This window comes from Mytilus galloprovincialis, chromosome 14 (genome assembly GCF_965363235.1).
Source record: "Mytilus galloprovincialis chromosome 14, xbMytGall1.hap1.1, whole genome shotgun sequence".
Lineage (NCBI taxonomy): Eukaryota > Metazoa > Mollusca > Bivalvia > Mytilida > Mytilidae > Mytilus > Mytilus galloprovincialis.
In genome coordinates, this window is record NC_134851.1 from 30,701,407 (window position 1) to 30,717,611 (window position 16,205).

At 31.2% G+C, this 16,205-nt stretch overlaps 1 protein-coding gene across 1 annotated transcript in view; it reads left to right on the forward strand.

The window, feature by feature from the left end:
* LOC143059429 (uncharacterized) overlaps positions 1 to 14,586 on the forward strand; it is a 32,152-nt gene extending 17,566 nt beyond the window's left edge. Inside the window, exons 4-10 of the mRNA XM_076232921.1 lie at positions 1,796 to 1,830; positions 3,642 to 3,690; positions 4,860 to 5,016; positions 8,384 to 8,511; positions 9,719 to 9,785; positions 11,109 to 11,286; positions 14,427 to 14,586. Coding sequence (XP_076089036.1) covers positions 1,796 to 1,830; positions 3,642 to 3,690; positions 4,860 to 5,016; positions 8,384 to 8,511; positions 9,719 to 9,785; positions 11,109 to 11,286; positions 14,427 to 14,586 — 774 coding nt within the window. The remainder of the gene's footprint in view (positions 1 to 1,795; positions 1,831 to 3,641; positions 3,691 to 4,859; positions 5,017 to 8,383; positions 8,512 to 9,718; positions 9,786 to 11,108; positions 11,287 to 14,426) is intronic.
* The last annotated feature ends 1,619 nt before the right edge of the window (positions 14,587 to 16,205 follow it).

Here is a 16,205-nt window from a genome sequence, read left to right on the forward strand (position 1 = left end):
CAACATGGACTTATCACTGTTTGCCTGATTCTTACATGGACCTGTACTTAAGACTCAAACACAATGTTGTCTGCTTCAATCCATTTTTTTCACCTATGATATTTATTACGCATATTTGTTGACATAATAGAATTGTATGCAACTAAGAGTTTAGCTAGCTAAGAAACCAGGTAAATTCACCATTGTTAAAACAGGGAAATGTTTGTTCGTAGTGAGGAATAGGACAAATATTTTTTCCAATTTATAAAAGTGTACGACTGTAAAATTGAGGATTCGACCAAACACAGAAGGAAATGAGAAAAAAAAAGAAAATTGACAATACAAAATGGATGTTTTAAAATAAGTATCATTTTCTCTTTTTAACTGGATCTTGAATCAGAACACATATGCAACTAAAGAAAAATGGTATCCAATGTGACTAACATCACGTGCATTTACATGACAAATAAGCGAATATGTTTTATTTACAAATGAACTCATCATAGATAGTAGAAATAGATTGAGTCTATACACCAAATACAGCTAAGGTAATCTGTCCCTGAGGTAGAACAGCCTTAACAAGAATGTATCATCAGTAAACGAATGCCCCACTCGCACTTTCATTTTCTATGTTCAGTGGACCGTGACATTGGGATAAAAACTCTAATTTTTAAAATTAGAAAGATCATATCATAGGGAACATGTGTACAAAGTTTGAAGTTGATTGGACTTCAACTTCATCAAAAACTACCTTGACCAAAAACTTTAACCTGAAGCGGGACGACTAGACAGACGGACGAACGGACGGACGAACGGACGGATGAACGGACGCACAGACCAGAAAACATAATGCCCCTCTACTATCGTAGGTTGGGCATAAAAACTGCATTATGTTAAGTATAAACTAAGGCGATGTTAAACTATTCAATCGCAAAAAACTAACAAGAGAAAACACAAAAGTCAAAGAACTATCAAAATCACGTGCGACTACCCTACTGGTATCAGTAGATCTTAAATTTTCCATACATTTCTTTTTATAGCTATTCAGTTAAGACTATGATACATCGTTTCGGTCAACCAAAAAGGGTTGTGACTGTGAAACTTTTGTGTTCCCCTACAAAAGGTACAACATAATTGGTATGATTTTTTTCACTGTACGGAATATGTTTTTGGATGACAGCGGTGATGCCAAGAATTCGGACTTTGCCGTATACCAATATTGTAGCCAAATGAATGTATTCCTGAACCTTTTAGGTTTTTTGTTACTTTCGAATCACATAAAGTTGTTCCGTAGCTTTTTTAATTTTTTATAAACCGTGTAAACTCGACCACCTATTTTGTTAACTTAATCAAATGGTATCATTAATCGTCTCGGAAATTTGTCCAATCATTAATCTTCTGACAAATTGATAAATAACAAAAAATGTGACAGTTAACCCCCCCAGCCCCTTCCCACACACACTTTTGACCTTAGAGTGAAATTGAAGATCTTAATGACCTGGTTTTCCTTTGCAAACCAATTATATTCTTACGACTAAGATACAACAAGATTACTTAATGCATTTACTCCTCAAGAATACCTAAACATTGAATATTGTTTCAGTATACATGGTATGTCGCCAAAAAAACCAAACCACACACACATGGTACAGGATTATTCATGATATGAACACATGAATATTTTTAGTGTCTTGCATAGTTTTCTGAAAAGTTGAACAGGACATTGGTTGCCTTGCCTTTCTTTTATGAATGAATGCAAATACAAAAAAAAGAGTGAAAAATTCTCAAATGAAATTTAGAATATTTTCTATTTCAGTCGAAGCTGAATAAAAAGAAATTACATCTTTATTCGTGAGTAGAATGTTTGTATTATCGATCTATTACAATTACATAGTGCGGATAGTATTGTCCCTTATACCATTGAATTTTATTTCATATCACGTTGCATGTTAAATCAGATTACGCCCTTGGGTTACTTCTGTTACCATGAATTATAAAAAAAAAAAAAAAATGGTTAATATATTTATATACACGATATACTATGTGTGAAACAATTTTTCAAAAGTAATATGTATTGATTAATAGTTTGAGAAAATCCAACATAAACTAGCGTCTTGTGTGACCATAATACACTGTTTCTTTTTTATACACACATAGATTAAAAGGAGGCTTATATCAAATTTACGTGTACTTGTAATGTTTAAACTTGTATTCTGATTGTTTGACCCAATGATGTAATGAATCTAACAAATACCCTATCATGACTACGAATAAGAAGCAATAAAGAACATACAATATATTTGTCTGTACATTTGTCATGGAATGTATTACAAAAAAGAAACACAACCAACTTGTCAATTAAAACTTGATGTCGATTAAATTACGAAAGGGTGATCCAGCAGTAACAAAGTTAGATCAAAAGCCACTAGGTAGTCAATAGCAGCTTAAACGGTCATTAAAACACGGTATACAAATACGCATGTATGCTATGGCCGTGATGACATTTTTATTGAATGACAAATATCAATAAGAACATGAGTGTAACGACAGCTTAAAGTAAATTCGGCGACAATTACCAGTTTAGTTACTAGTTGCGTAACTTGCTATCCGCCATAAAATTTACCTCAAGACAAAGTTTACAGTAAGAATCAACAAGTTTCAAATAACATCATTATCAAGATCAACATCATTATTAACTATAACATCAAATCATTATAGACATCAACTCTAATACAATACTGTAAACGTCATAAACGTGACTGAACTACCCAGCTGATAAGTTTTAGAAGAAGTAACTAGTAACTTAAGTCTTTAAATACTTTTCATATGAGGACAAGACCTTAAAAATTAAAAACAAAAGAAGTCAAGATATATCACTTGTATAAAACACAATGAATTATTTTAACATGCATACAGTTTATACAAAGGGACATATTTATTGATGCGTGCATGATGAGAACTATTCCCAGTAAAATAATGTTGATATGTAAAGTTTGAATATATCATGAGCCGGTACTTTATAAGTATGCTTTAGAAATAAGAAATCACTTCTCAGTATTGTTCCAAATGTTATGAAATGTGTTGCGTACACATACAGTTTGTTTAAAGTTAAGTATATTACGTATGTCGTTTTCTATTTACCATAAGTACTACGTTAGAATGTTTTGCCACCTTTTCGAAGCGAGAGTACACAACAGTAACTAATAGTATATACTCTCACTCCGATTTATTTGTTCTTTTTACGGCAATTTATCTTGCTTTGCATACTTTTAGTTTTGACAGTTGTTTTTATGTCTGTATTGCGTACAATATTGAGTCAGAAAATTCTTTAATGTATGGGCAATGTACTAGGATTATAATTTAATACTCCAGACACACTTTTCGTCTACCAAAAAAAATGTTTTCTTATCAAACATGTCAAATGGAAACAACCAATTGCAAAGGCTACAGTTGTGGCTCTCATGTCACGCAAGGTCCTTAAGGTGGAAGGCCATATTTGAACATTTTTGAAAGTTTCATTTAAAGATCTAGATGCTTTGAACACCTTTTTTATATTTTGTACACCTTATCACATATTCAAGAATTAACCAACAGAATTGAAACCTTATTTCGATATTGTGTATATAAAAGGCATTGACACGACTTGTCATTCTTTTTTTAAGGACAGAATGTGAGAAAAATAGTTCGCAGAAAGGATTGGAATGTTTTATTGTATGTATTAATACAATAATATTGTATTACATTTGTATTACCAATGAATATGTTTCGTCAAATAAATCACTTGATATTATAATATAATGTTTCCCGAACGCTTTAAGTACATCACCATGAGCAACTGTGAAATATGCATATTTTGGTTTAGCTGATTCGATCATAGTCATTCGTTTTTTTGTATGAAGAATACACCAGACTTTATTAAAAGATGAAGTAAGAATATAAGGATTTTGACCAAAAAAAATGCAACATTGTGAAACCGAAAAAAATCCCATCAAGGAAGCGTAGACAAAACATGTTCTTTTTCATATATATATATATATATATGCAAAACTATTATCAAGTTGACCAAAACCTATCTATATATATATACGATATTTTAGATAGTGTGGATATGTCACTTATTTTAAGTTCTTTTATGTCAAAGTATTAGCGCATTTATTTACCAGAACAGTAAACATTAACCTTCGCTTCGATTCGATCCAAAATATTGGTATCCAATGAGAATAGAATTGATTCAAGGATGATTGACTTTATACTGCTTATACAACAACAACGTGTTCGCCCTTTATGCAGATATAATTACCCTTGCTGTCGCTTGCGCTATAATATGGTACATAAATTGCCAATCCATGGTAAACGCGGTATTAATTCAATCACCATGAATTATTTCTTATTTCTTTTATCAAAATAAGTTAATTGTTACTTGTTACTGCATGAATAATCGTTTTTTCCTTTCTATTTACTCTCAAAAATAATTTAGAATTTTGATTTAAATATGCAAGGTGCTGATACCTAAACATGCTTGGATTGAATATAACTTTGGTTCATTTTGTTTTAAACAGCCTTAGGCCGTACCTTGGCCTATATTGGTTTACTTTTATAAATTATTACTTGGATAAAGAATTGTCTCATTACCACATCTTCCTATATCCATTTAAGGGTTAATCTTTTAAAAAGTATGACCATGAGAGGATTAGGGTCGATTAAGTAAAATTTTAATATATTTGTTTTTCGAGGAGGTTATATTGAATCGCATGCTCGGCAATAAACGACAGCACATTGTCAAAACTGTTGATAGTTTAATCAAAACGCAAAGATAATATTTTTTTTTTTATCTTTCTTCATTTTTAGCAGATCAGAAAATCAATTATTTTATTTTCCAGTGTTCACGACAAGATAAATGGACAAAAAAGCTAGAATGTGATAAGAGCAAACCAGTTGCACTCCTTTACATTATAGGAGAATCACATCAATATTTGCCTACTGAATCTATTAAAAATCAACTCAAAAGTGGTTTGCTTGAAATAATAAATACGATAAGTAAGCTTACATTCTTTTCATCGTCATTCAATTTTTGTTTATCAATATGACAACTTCAAATGGATTTATTTTATATTGAATTATTTGAACTAAAAAGAAATTTATTATACAGTCATGCAATTTTTTATAGTTGACTGTTGTATGTCAAAAAAGGAGATGCAATTCAAAGAAATCAAATGCCTATTGGCATTTGAAACCAGTATTATAACCGAAAGAGATATTACACGAGATATGAATGAATAATACGAAAACACTAAATACGTTGAAAAAACAACATGCAGCGTAAATAAGTATAGCAGTATAGTTTTAAGCAAAATCGTTGTAATTTGCTTTTGATGTCAACGTTTTTACGAATTTTGTTATAAAGTTTTAGCTGCTTAACTTTTATCGTTTTATAAAATGTATTGTGGTTCTTTCTCTTACTCTCTGACCTTCTTCTTTAGCGATCAGTGTTATCATTCTTCATCAATTGTAAAAAGCAGAATAACCAAAGACATGCAATGTATTTGATAAATGTCCACAATCTGTTATGTCCATGGCCGTCCTCAATGGTTTGAAAAGATTCAACGAACCATTGGTAGGGTTATGCCCTATGAAAATTAACCGGTGTCGGTTGGCCACCAAAACTCAGAAACCGTAAGTTGTAGACACCTATGATAATCACCATTCATCATCAATTCATGTGACTTTGAACAATACCTCAAGGTCAAACGTGTAAAAGAGGGACGAAAGATACCAAAGGGACAGTCAAACTCATAAATCTAAAACAAACTGACAACGCCATGGCTAAAAATGAAAAAGACAAACAGAAAAACAATAGTACACATGACACAACATAGAAAACTAAAGAATAAACAACACGAACCCCACCAAAAACTAGGGGTGATCTCAGGTGCTCCGGAAGGGTAAGCAGATCCTGCTCCACATGCGGCACCCGTCGTGTTGCTTATGTGATAACAAATCCGGTAAATAGTCTAATTCGGTAGGTCACATTCAGGAAAGGGAAGGGGATTGTAGTTACGACGTAAGGAACATATCCGATATCATTTGTGATACGGTTATTCCAAAACGGTCAACCAACTCGTGATGGCGTCCGTAAAATTTACGAAGGGATGATTTCAACTTCACCATTTGGAACTCTTAGTTTAATAGCTTCCTTGTGAGCAGCAAGGACCTTTGACCTTTCAACTTCCTGGTCGATATCTCAAACACGGTTAATCTTACAGAAATAGTAAACAGTGATAACGTCTAAGTGACTGAGGCACTACTTTATTTACATTTTGACCGAAGAGACTTGACATATTTCTAGAAGCATAACCCTCGTTAACGGTTCCGAAAAGATAAAATAAGGTTTTAACTCTTAAACAAAATGTTAGATCCATGGGGTCATTTGCAATGACATTGTGGATTGATGATCTTCACAAATGTCACAAGGTCAAAAGTAATCTCCTAAAAAGCGAATCTAGATTTTTTTTCATATTTTTATAGTTTTATGTGTTGAAGAACTTTTCAATACATTCTAAGTCTATTGGAACATATATTTTACATTGCAAAAGGAAAGACCTCTCAATTGTTCAAGAACAGTTGACATTTTAATTAGGTCTTTCCACTTTTTTGTGGAAAGACCTTTTGTTTTTCCATTTTTTTTTTTTTTATTTTTTTTTTTCTGCCGTCTGAGATGCTTTTTTTGTCTTACAACATATCGAATGGATTTTTTGGTCAATGATGTTGTACAGTAATTGCGGTTTCAAAACTCACCCTGTGTGACCAAACACTTATTCTTATAGGAGTTATCTCCCCGCGTCCCCTTTTTATTGTTATCACTATATCTCTAAAACCGTAAAAGATTTTAGCAAACTGTTTTCTCCAAATTGTTTGTCTACTCTTGAGAATGATTTGGTTTATTTTGACTTAAGTGATTGGAAGACATCTTATGTGAGTTATTTTCCTTTGAAAATTTAAGATAGGCGATTTGTTGGATAAATTCATACGTTATAAGTCGTAGAGGCCTACAGTCTTTTGATATGAAGTCCTTGGTCCATTTGAAGGAAATTGAGGTCAAGGTCAAAGGTCAAGTTCATGTTCTAAATTTTGAATTTTGCTTGTTATCGTTATTCCACAGAAACTGTGGCAGTAAATGATATGATGTGTTTGCCAAATAACTGTTTACAATAAGGCGCAACTTCAACCTATTTCAGTCAAGTTGTTTTGGTTAACCCTTTTATGAGTTTTCTCCCCTTATGTATTTCAAATCAGTATTTCTCTACAACCATACAAATGATTGACCTCCGGTCTTCCGTTTTGAGTTCACTGACCTAAAACCTTGAAATTGAGGTCAAGGTCGAAGGTCAAGGTTATATTCTAAATTTTAAGGTTAGGGTTAATTTTGCTTGTTATCGTTATTCAAAAGAAACTGTTACATGATGTGTTTGCCAAATAACTGTTTACAATAAGGCGCAACTTCAACCCGTTTAAGTCGAAGTGTTTTGGTCAACCCTTATAAGAGTTTTCTCCCCTTTTGTATTTGAAATCGGTATTTCTCACACCTATGCAAGTGATTGACCTGGGGTCTTTTGATTTGAGATCTCTGACCAATGACCTTGAATTTGAGGTCAAGGTCAAAGGTCAATATGACGTTCTAGATTTTGACCTTTGCTAAAAATTCTTTCTTGTTCATTATAAAACAATGAAGTCTTCTGCATATACCTATTAATCTTACTTTTTATATCAGTTTGAGGTACCAAATTACATCAACAAGGAGTGACATTTTCTAACATCGTTTTTTAAATTTCATTCTTATTATCGAGGTGGAAAGACCTTCAATTGTTCTCTGAAGAATTGGTTTTTAATTATTATTATTATTATTATTATTATTATTATTATTATTATTATTATTATTATTATTATCATTATTATTATTATTATTATTATTATTATTATTATTATTATTATTATTATTATTATTTAGCTTTATCATATCTATTATTATTGTATAGCAATATAATATTTCCAACAGAAAGTAACCAAAAGTTAGCGTGCAATAAATTCCAATATTGCACTAGTGCAATAAATCTTCAAAATTCATGACGTCATCAACGACAAAATCTTAGTTTAAACTAAGTTTTACTTTCAAATATTATATTGCTAGACAATAAAAGGGTTATTGCATGAATATTGGGGAATATTGTCCCTCGTAGAACATATATTGCACTCGCAAGCTCGTGCAATATAAAGTTCTACTCGGGACAATATTCCCCAATATTCATGCAATAACCCTATATTGGTGGTATGACTTATGATATAATTTTGTTTAGTATCAATTTTCTTACTCATTTAACATATTTTATAATTGTGTTTTCCATGTAAGGTATTTGGATTATAACTAATAATGGAAAACGAGGCATTGGTATGATGATTAACGACGTCTTCCAATCTATTGATAAATGCAAATTCCATATTTTTGACGAAGATTCTTACTTTACTAATATAAAAAAGGTAATTGGAAATATAATCCTACGGTAGTATTGATGTTTTTGTTTAATCTCAGAGATAAATGTAAAATAAACCCCGCAGGCACAATGCAAATTAGACTTGTATTATTTGACAACTTGTTTGTTTAGTGATTTTTTAAAAATGTATACATGTACATTGGTCGGTACCTTTTTATGAAATATATTTAAAAGAGGGACGAAAGATACCAGAGGGACAGTCAGACTCATCAATCGAAAATAAACTGACAACGCCTGCCTGGCTAAAAATGAAAGGAGACAAACAGACAAACAACAGAACATATGACACAACATAGAAAACTAAAAATGCAAGCAACAGGAACCCCACCGAAACATAGGGTTGGTCTCAGGTGCTCTTGAAGGATAAGCAGATCATGCTCTACATGTGACACCCGTCCTGTTGCTTATGTTATAACGAATCCGGTAAATAGTCTAATTCGGTAGAACACAATGTTATTTGACAAGCAAATGTCATGTTTGGCATGTTTAAAAAAGGAACAATGCTTGGAACTAATATATAAGCTTGTCTAAAAAAGACTATATAAGTTATTAGACGACCCTCTATTTCCTGTGGTAAGAAATCATAACTTCGAAGCATTTTTTATATGATCAGTGGTGTAGTTCAAACAGACATTTTGGAAAACAGCAATTCAGTTATCCTGAGGAAAATCAATTTTTGAAAGGAAATACTTTATGAGATATTGGTGCAAAAATTTAAAAATCAAATTTATTTCAGAGATATCCTTTATAATGGTTTCGAACATAGTTTTATATTTCGTTAAATATATGATATCTCGGTCTTGGATATTGTTCAGGACTTACAAATGTCATTTGATATATCGGTTTTCTGTATAAAAAAGTTACAAAAATAGACAACATAGTCAATTTAAAAATAATTGACATATAGTTGGATGGTGTTTGCTTTTTATTTTTAACTTAAGAATTTGAAGGTTCCTTTAATATTTGTCGCCTCTTTTTTTTATTATAATCCAACAGTAGTTAATAGTGTCTTGATAAAATAATCGTGTTTTTATCGTTCTATTAAAGACAGTACTACTAACATATTGCTACTTAAGACGATGATGATAGAAACATTCAACACGACTTCACGATAGATGTTTTGTCTACGTTATTTATTTTGGCAAGTAATAAGTATTTCTAATAAAGTTTATGTTGATTAATCTTTATTGAAGGGTCAAAACAAGAAACAGCCTCAAAGTGTTCCATCAGGAACTGAAAACATTGCAAATTGCATCCGAGGTAATTCAATATTGTTTTTATTTATTAATTATAAGAGAAAACGTTCATTTAGCGCCATCGTACAATAACGTGTTTTACTCTCTTGATCACATATTTTATTTATTCAAACACCTAACAATGCACTTTCTATTTTAAGTTTTGTAAAAGTGTGATACATTGGACATCTTGAATTTAATAGATATACAGAATAGTTTGTTTTAAATAGAAACATTTAATTTGTGGTAAACTATATCAATATCTATGCTATAATTTCAGAAAAAGTGTTGGTCTAAAATTTCTAAGCAATCTTTGTACTAGCCAGCAAAATTTAATATATCATTCTTCGTATACAGTTTTAAATTAAACAAAAAATAAACACTATGGACTTTCATTTTCTATGAAAATCATAAGGTAATTACTTGCATTTACTGTTTTAAGTTTAAAAAACGAATCATTAGTCGGCAGTTTTGTTTGTCAAACATTTAATTTTTTTCGACTTTAATCTTAACTGTTATCTTTTGAACACAATGTGATCTTCCGAAAATAGAAGTATTGCAAACGCCCTACTGATCCTCTATGATTTAGTTGACACATATATTTTTAAATATCAGTGTTGTAGTCTTTTTCCCTTCGTTTATGACATAAATAATTGAGATTTTCCCCAACTACACATTACCTTTACGTGTTTTATTCAGGATGTCAATTACAGCTTAGTCTTGATCTGTATACCGATGTTTAACTTTTCTTCTGTTGAATATTTGAAGTGATTTAATGATCTACGAAGTTTGGTGTTTGATTGTCAGTGTGGTCATGTTTTTTCTTTCTTTTAAAATGTTGTTTGACAAGGTTTTCGTACACAGTATAGGTGTAATAACACCATCGATCTCCCCCTCTTGTTAAAACTTGACAAAAAATTGTGCAAAATTGTAAAAATATTTTACAAGAGTAGTTTTATAGTCATGTACTATAGGCATACCAAATAGTTGTTCATTATGTATTTTTTTACTGACATGGAATGTATGGCATGTTTGTTCAACCCTCATTCGTATGCAACTGGATGTGACGTTCTATGATTTGATGTTGCAAGTTAGTTTAAGTGTTTTTCTTGGTAATGTGTGGATTTGAAAGTTACTGAATAAATTCGTATGAATATCAGCAGTAACATGGTATTGATTTAACATATTAAATGTACAAAACAGAAATCACGAGACAACACATGCATGTATGTTCACAAAGTCCATATACGAACAGTTATAAAAATACAAATTAGAATGAAACAATTTTGACAAGAATAATACAAGTTTGTTCATTTATATCATAAATTTTATACCTTTTCACAACTAGATCACTTGGAGATTCCTTTGATATTGATTATTGTTGGAGGCAAACAAGAATCGTTTGAAGTTGCTATGAATCATTTGAAGAGGAATATTCCTGTTTTAGTAATAGATGGATCTGGAGGTTCGGCTGATTTCATCAGTAAGGGATACAGAATGAGCATGAAGACAACATGTACAAATGAGTTAGTGATTTTATCATTCATTATTGTGCAAGCTGCATTTTTGGCTGTATATTTATAGAAGTTGTTAAAAAATTTTCATAAAGAGTTTAGAAAAAATGTCATACAGATAATCAAGCAATATGTTGTATTAACACATCTGTATTGATGCCTTTGCTTTTAACGAAACGGTTAAAATCTGTTACAAATTTATCTTTACCTACTATACGAAATATGTCAAAGTTTAACGTTGCCAAAATTAACATTTCAAGTTAGCAAAGTCCCCTGTATTTATACAGTATGTATTTACAGATGCAGTATAATACAGGTGCTACTCAAACATTATCATTGTTTGGTAAAGTGATCAATGGTCGGGAAAATATTCCCTAATCTTAAATGATGACTAAATGCCTAGATGGTTTTTTTTTATAAATTTACCATTACAGTTAGCAAATATAAAGCAAAATATTGCGTTAGCAAATACATGTTATGGTTGATGTAATTGTTTTCAGGCTCATGATTGAAATTCGTCGTAAAATGTGTCTTATTTTTATTTAAAAGATCCCGTAAGTGTGATATTCTTCTATTATATGTCATTATGATATATTTATATTATGAATTAGAAAATATGTTGAATCAAAAACGTTAAAATTATTCAATCGCGTAGCTGAATGAACTATTTGTGGATTCTTATAAATTCTATATAACTTTTTGACTATTCTAAATTTCGGTATATTTCTGAAATTAATTCTTACATACTTTTGATTTTTTTAACCCTGTATGCAAACATTGCCCATGTGAAATTTTCAAATTGTTAGACGTATAAACATTGAACGACAAAAATATGTGACGTATTAAATTTTCTGACGTCAGACACGCCAATCAAAGAATGTGTTTGTAGATAGATGTTGTTGTGTTCTGTTAAAAGTTTCTTTTAAAATTGTTACACGATGATCATGATGATGACTGCTGTACCTATATTTTGACTATTTTATTTATTAAGTCTGTTTAGTTCACGCATCATTATAAATATAACGGAATTTGATGAGACTGTCAACAAAGTGAAAGGTTTAGCGCTATAAAGCCAGGTTTAATCCACCATTTTCTACATTTGAAAATGCCTGTACCAAGTCAGGAATATGACAGTTCTTGTCCATTCGTTTTTTATGTGTTTTGTCATTTGATTTTGTCATGTGATTATGGACTTTCCGATTAGATTTTACTCTGAGTTCAGTATTTTTGTGATTTTACTTTTTATCCCGATTGATCACGTTGCCAAATAGTATTTCACGTCAGGAAAGTCATAATTCTATTAAAAAATCATATAGTACTAGAACACATCCGCGATATCTAATTATCTAATTTTGTGTTAGCCTTTTTTAGCCTGTTATTTTAATTATTGGCATTGTCATCTGATAAAGTCATACTGATTATAAGATGTAGAGTTTTCTCTGCTTTCAAAAACTTTCTGCTTGAAGCCGTCGAGTTACAACTTGGTAACATAAATTATTAATCATTTAGAAAACAAAAGGGCCTGAAATAGAGAAATGTTTAATCAACATCATTGTGCTATTAATGATGTTTAATTCTTCGATTCGCCGTGTTTATGTCGGCAAACAAATTGAAACTGTACTTACTATAAGTCTAGATGTTTAGTATTTGAAAATGTTTGAAACTCGTGGAGTGGATTGGAAAGTCTTACAGTTCCTCTCAAAGAAAAGACTTATACAAATATATATATAAATTTCTGACGTTGTCATTAAAGTGCAACTCGTAAGATCATTTCTTTAATTGCCAAAAATAAGAATACACATTAGACAAGTGAAAATAAGAAAAAAAATAAACAACAGTAATGATAATATTAAGGATAATCTTACATTATTAAAAAAAAATAATTAAACAGCGACTGGTTTAATGAATATATTGACTGACTAAAACGGTGGACGGTTCAGCTGATAAACGTTTAACGTCATTTTCTAACTGTCGCGTCTTTGAATACATGGTCTAACACAGATAACCTCATTTATACTGTAATTTCTTGCAATTTGATTGGCTGATATTGTCCTAATAAATTACAGTACATTTTTGTATTACGTCGATTGGAATGATATTCCCTATTTATTACGTTAATTATAATTATACCATTGACCTAATAAATTCATATCGTTTTTGGCTTCGCCTCACCCGATATGAATTTTTATTATGACAATTGCACACTGTGTAACTAATAAAATACAACTTAAAACTTTTTCAAAAATAACTTTGTTTAACTACTTCTATTTAATTTCTTTGCCAAATCTTTTAAGAATTATTTTAAACGAGAGACGTTAGATACCAAAGGGCCAGTCAAACTAAAAAATAAACTGAAAACTAATGTCTAAAGAAGAAACAGATAAACAATAGTACGCAAGGCACACGTTTTGCTGATTTTACAGAGTTACCTCCCTATAGTGTTAGGTACCACCTTTAAGGTTTAGTTAGCTTCTGAGGTAAATACTGGTATGTTTGTGCTTTGTAAAGAATATTATCATAATCGAATAGATGTGAAATACCTGAACGTATAAAAAGTCTGCATGTTGAGTTATATTTACGAATGATGTCCTTGTACCGATGATAAAATTTAGTCAATGATTTGACTAGTTTGTGATATCGAAAATCCTGGTGTAATAATTTTTCAGTAATATGTAAATTTCTCTCGTTAAAATCTTATACATTCTTACATACACGATCAACTCGAACAAGTTGAGACATATAAACACCGTAATATGGTGACAAGGAAACGTCATCATCTGAAAATGAATAATTAATAATAGAAATGACAAATCATATCTTTTATCATACATCTTTGTATTAAGCTTTCCACTAAAGAAATAGATATCAAGATCGAGGAAAAGGCAATGGTCAGTGTTAGTATTAGCTGTATTGAACGTAAGTTCAATAGGATACATTTCTTTAGTATACATACTGAAGTCGTCATTATTAAAGGCCAAATATATCATCCAAATATCTTAAAATATTATTAGATTTTTGTATCAGATTTTGATTCGATGTCTTTGGGTCTTTGCTGATTAATAAATGCAGTGTATAAATTAAACGAATGAAGATGTTCTACGATTCTCACTGATATATGCATACTATATCTATTCCTTTTTGTATATTGACAGTGACGGCAAGATCATGTTCTCTGATACATTCAAATCTGAAATGGTTGCAGCAGCAAACAGTATTCGTAGGACCACTGATTCAAACGTTTGTGAGGAACTAGTAAATAAACTGCATAATGAATTGGAGAAACATCGAAAATATGTATGCATTAGATGTTAACATTCACATATTTTACAATTACCTTTTTTTTTATTTCAGATAAAGTCATTGTCTCACATACTCTTGATAGCATGTTAAAGAATCATCAACTGTTATAATAAAACCCGAGGTCAATGTTTAATAGTGTGTGATACCAAACAAGACGATGTGTTATTGTAGTTCAGAACGTAAAATGTGTCATATCTGTTCGCTACAATATTAATCCCGCCCATCTCCCACGCACTTCTCCAACATTTGACCTACATAATTAGAATCATAACCGGATTCGTACTAGCATGAGTCTGCTCTTATGTTAAGTTTACCTACTTTGAGTTTGAATACTGTTTTAGCTACTGTTTTTTTTTTAATTCTTATATGCTAGCCACAAACAAACACGATATCCATATGTCATCGAATATAATTATATCATGTTACTATAAGTTTGTTTTAGCTTTGTATTTTATAAAACAAAAACATAACAACGTACAAATATCTCAAAATCGTAAAGACCATAACAGATAACTTATAATTGTCCTTATTGCACGGACTGTCAAAACCTGAGAGTTAGTATCGCAGATGACCCCCCTCCCTTTGCGTAGATAACAGCAGTAAATCAGCGACGCTTTTATTCAATAAAACATTGACTATATGCTTATTGGGTGTTATTCCTCCCTTCAATAAGGCGGTTAAAAGCTGCTTGAATAACTCTGTTGGCTAATGATCTCTGTGTACACGTTTGTCAAGTTCATAACATAAATGTTCAATGGTTTATTGATCTTGAAATCACGCTGGCCATATATACATATGACCATTTTATTCTATCATATACAGTGTTTTGATACACGAGATAAGGCACCTATCAGTGTCCTGTTTAAACTTACATCATTGTCCATGCCTTGACATGAATTGTTTGCCGTTTGGATCGAACATTTCGTCAAGATAACGAACTCCAGTTCATACACATTCAGTCAGCGCATCCAAAAGACGTGGTCCCTATACCACAATACAAGCGAGCGTTTTCATACTAAATAACCGAAATATGTACGTATAATAAATAAAGGCAACAGTAGTATACCGCTGTTCAAAACTCACAAATCCATGGACAAAAAACAAAATCGGCGTAACAAACTAAAACCGAGGGAAACGCATTCAATATAAGAGGAGCACAACGACATAACACTAAAATGTAACACACATAGACAAAATCCCACGAGAATAACAAATATAACATATATATATATAACATCAAAACCAAATACATGAATTTGAGATCGACAAGTACCGTATCCCTGTGTATGTGCAATGCACTTTTTGTTCATGTTGTTAAAATTAACCTAGAACGTTAGTGACCTAACGACTTTAGCTTAAACTATTGGAAAATAACCTTAGTATGAATGAATTTTCGCGGAATTAATTTTCGAAATTTTCATTTATCGGCCAAAATAAGCGAAACTAAACAAAACGTGAAAATAACCCGCTCTACGATATGTCGTTTCTTTGTTTAGCCTATATATATTCATGGCTTTCAAATATTCGGCTCAAAGCGTTACCAATAAAGATAATGTACATTCAACCGACCCATTTAACAGCGGTGTTTTCATTTGTGAAAGCTATTCCAAACAAAAAAGGCGTCTTTAAAT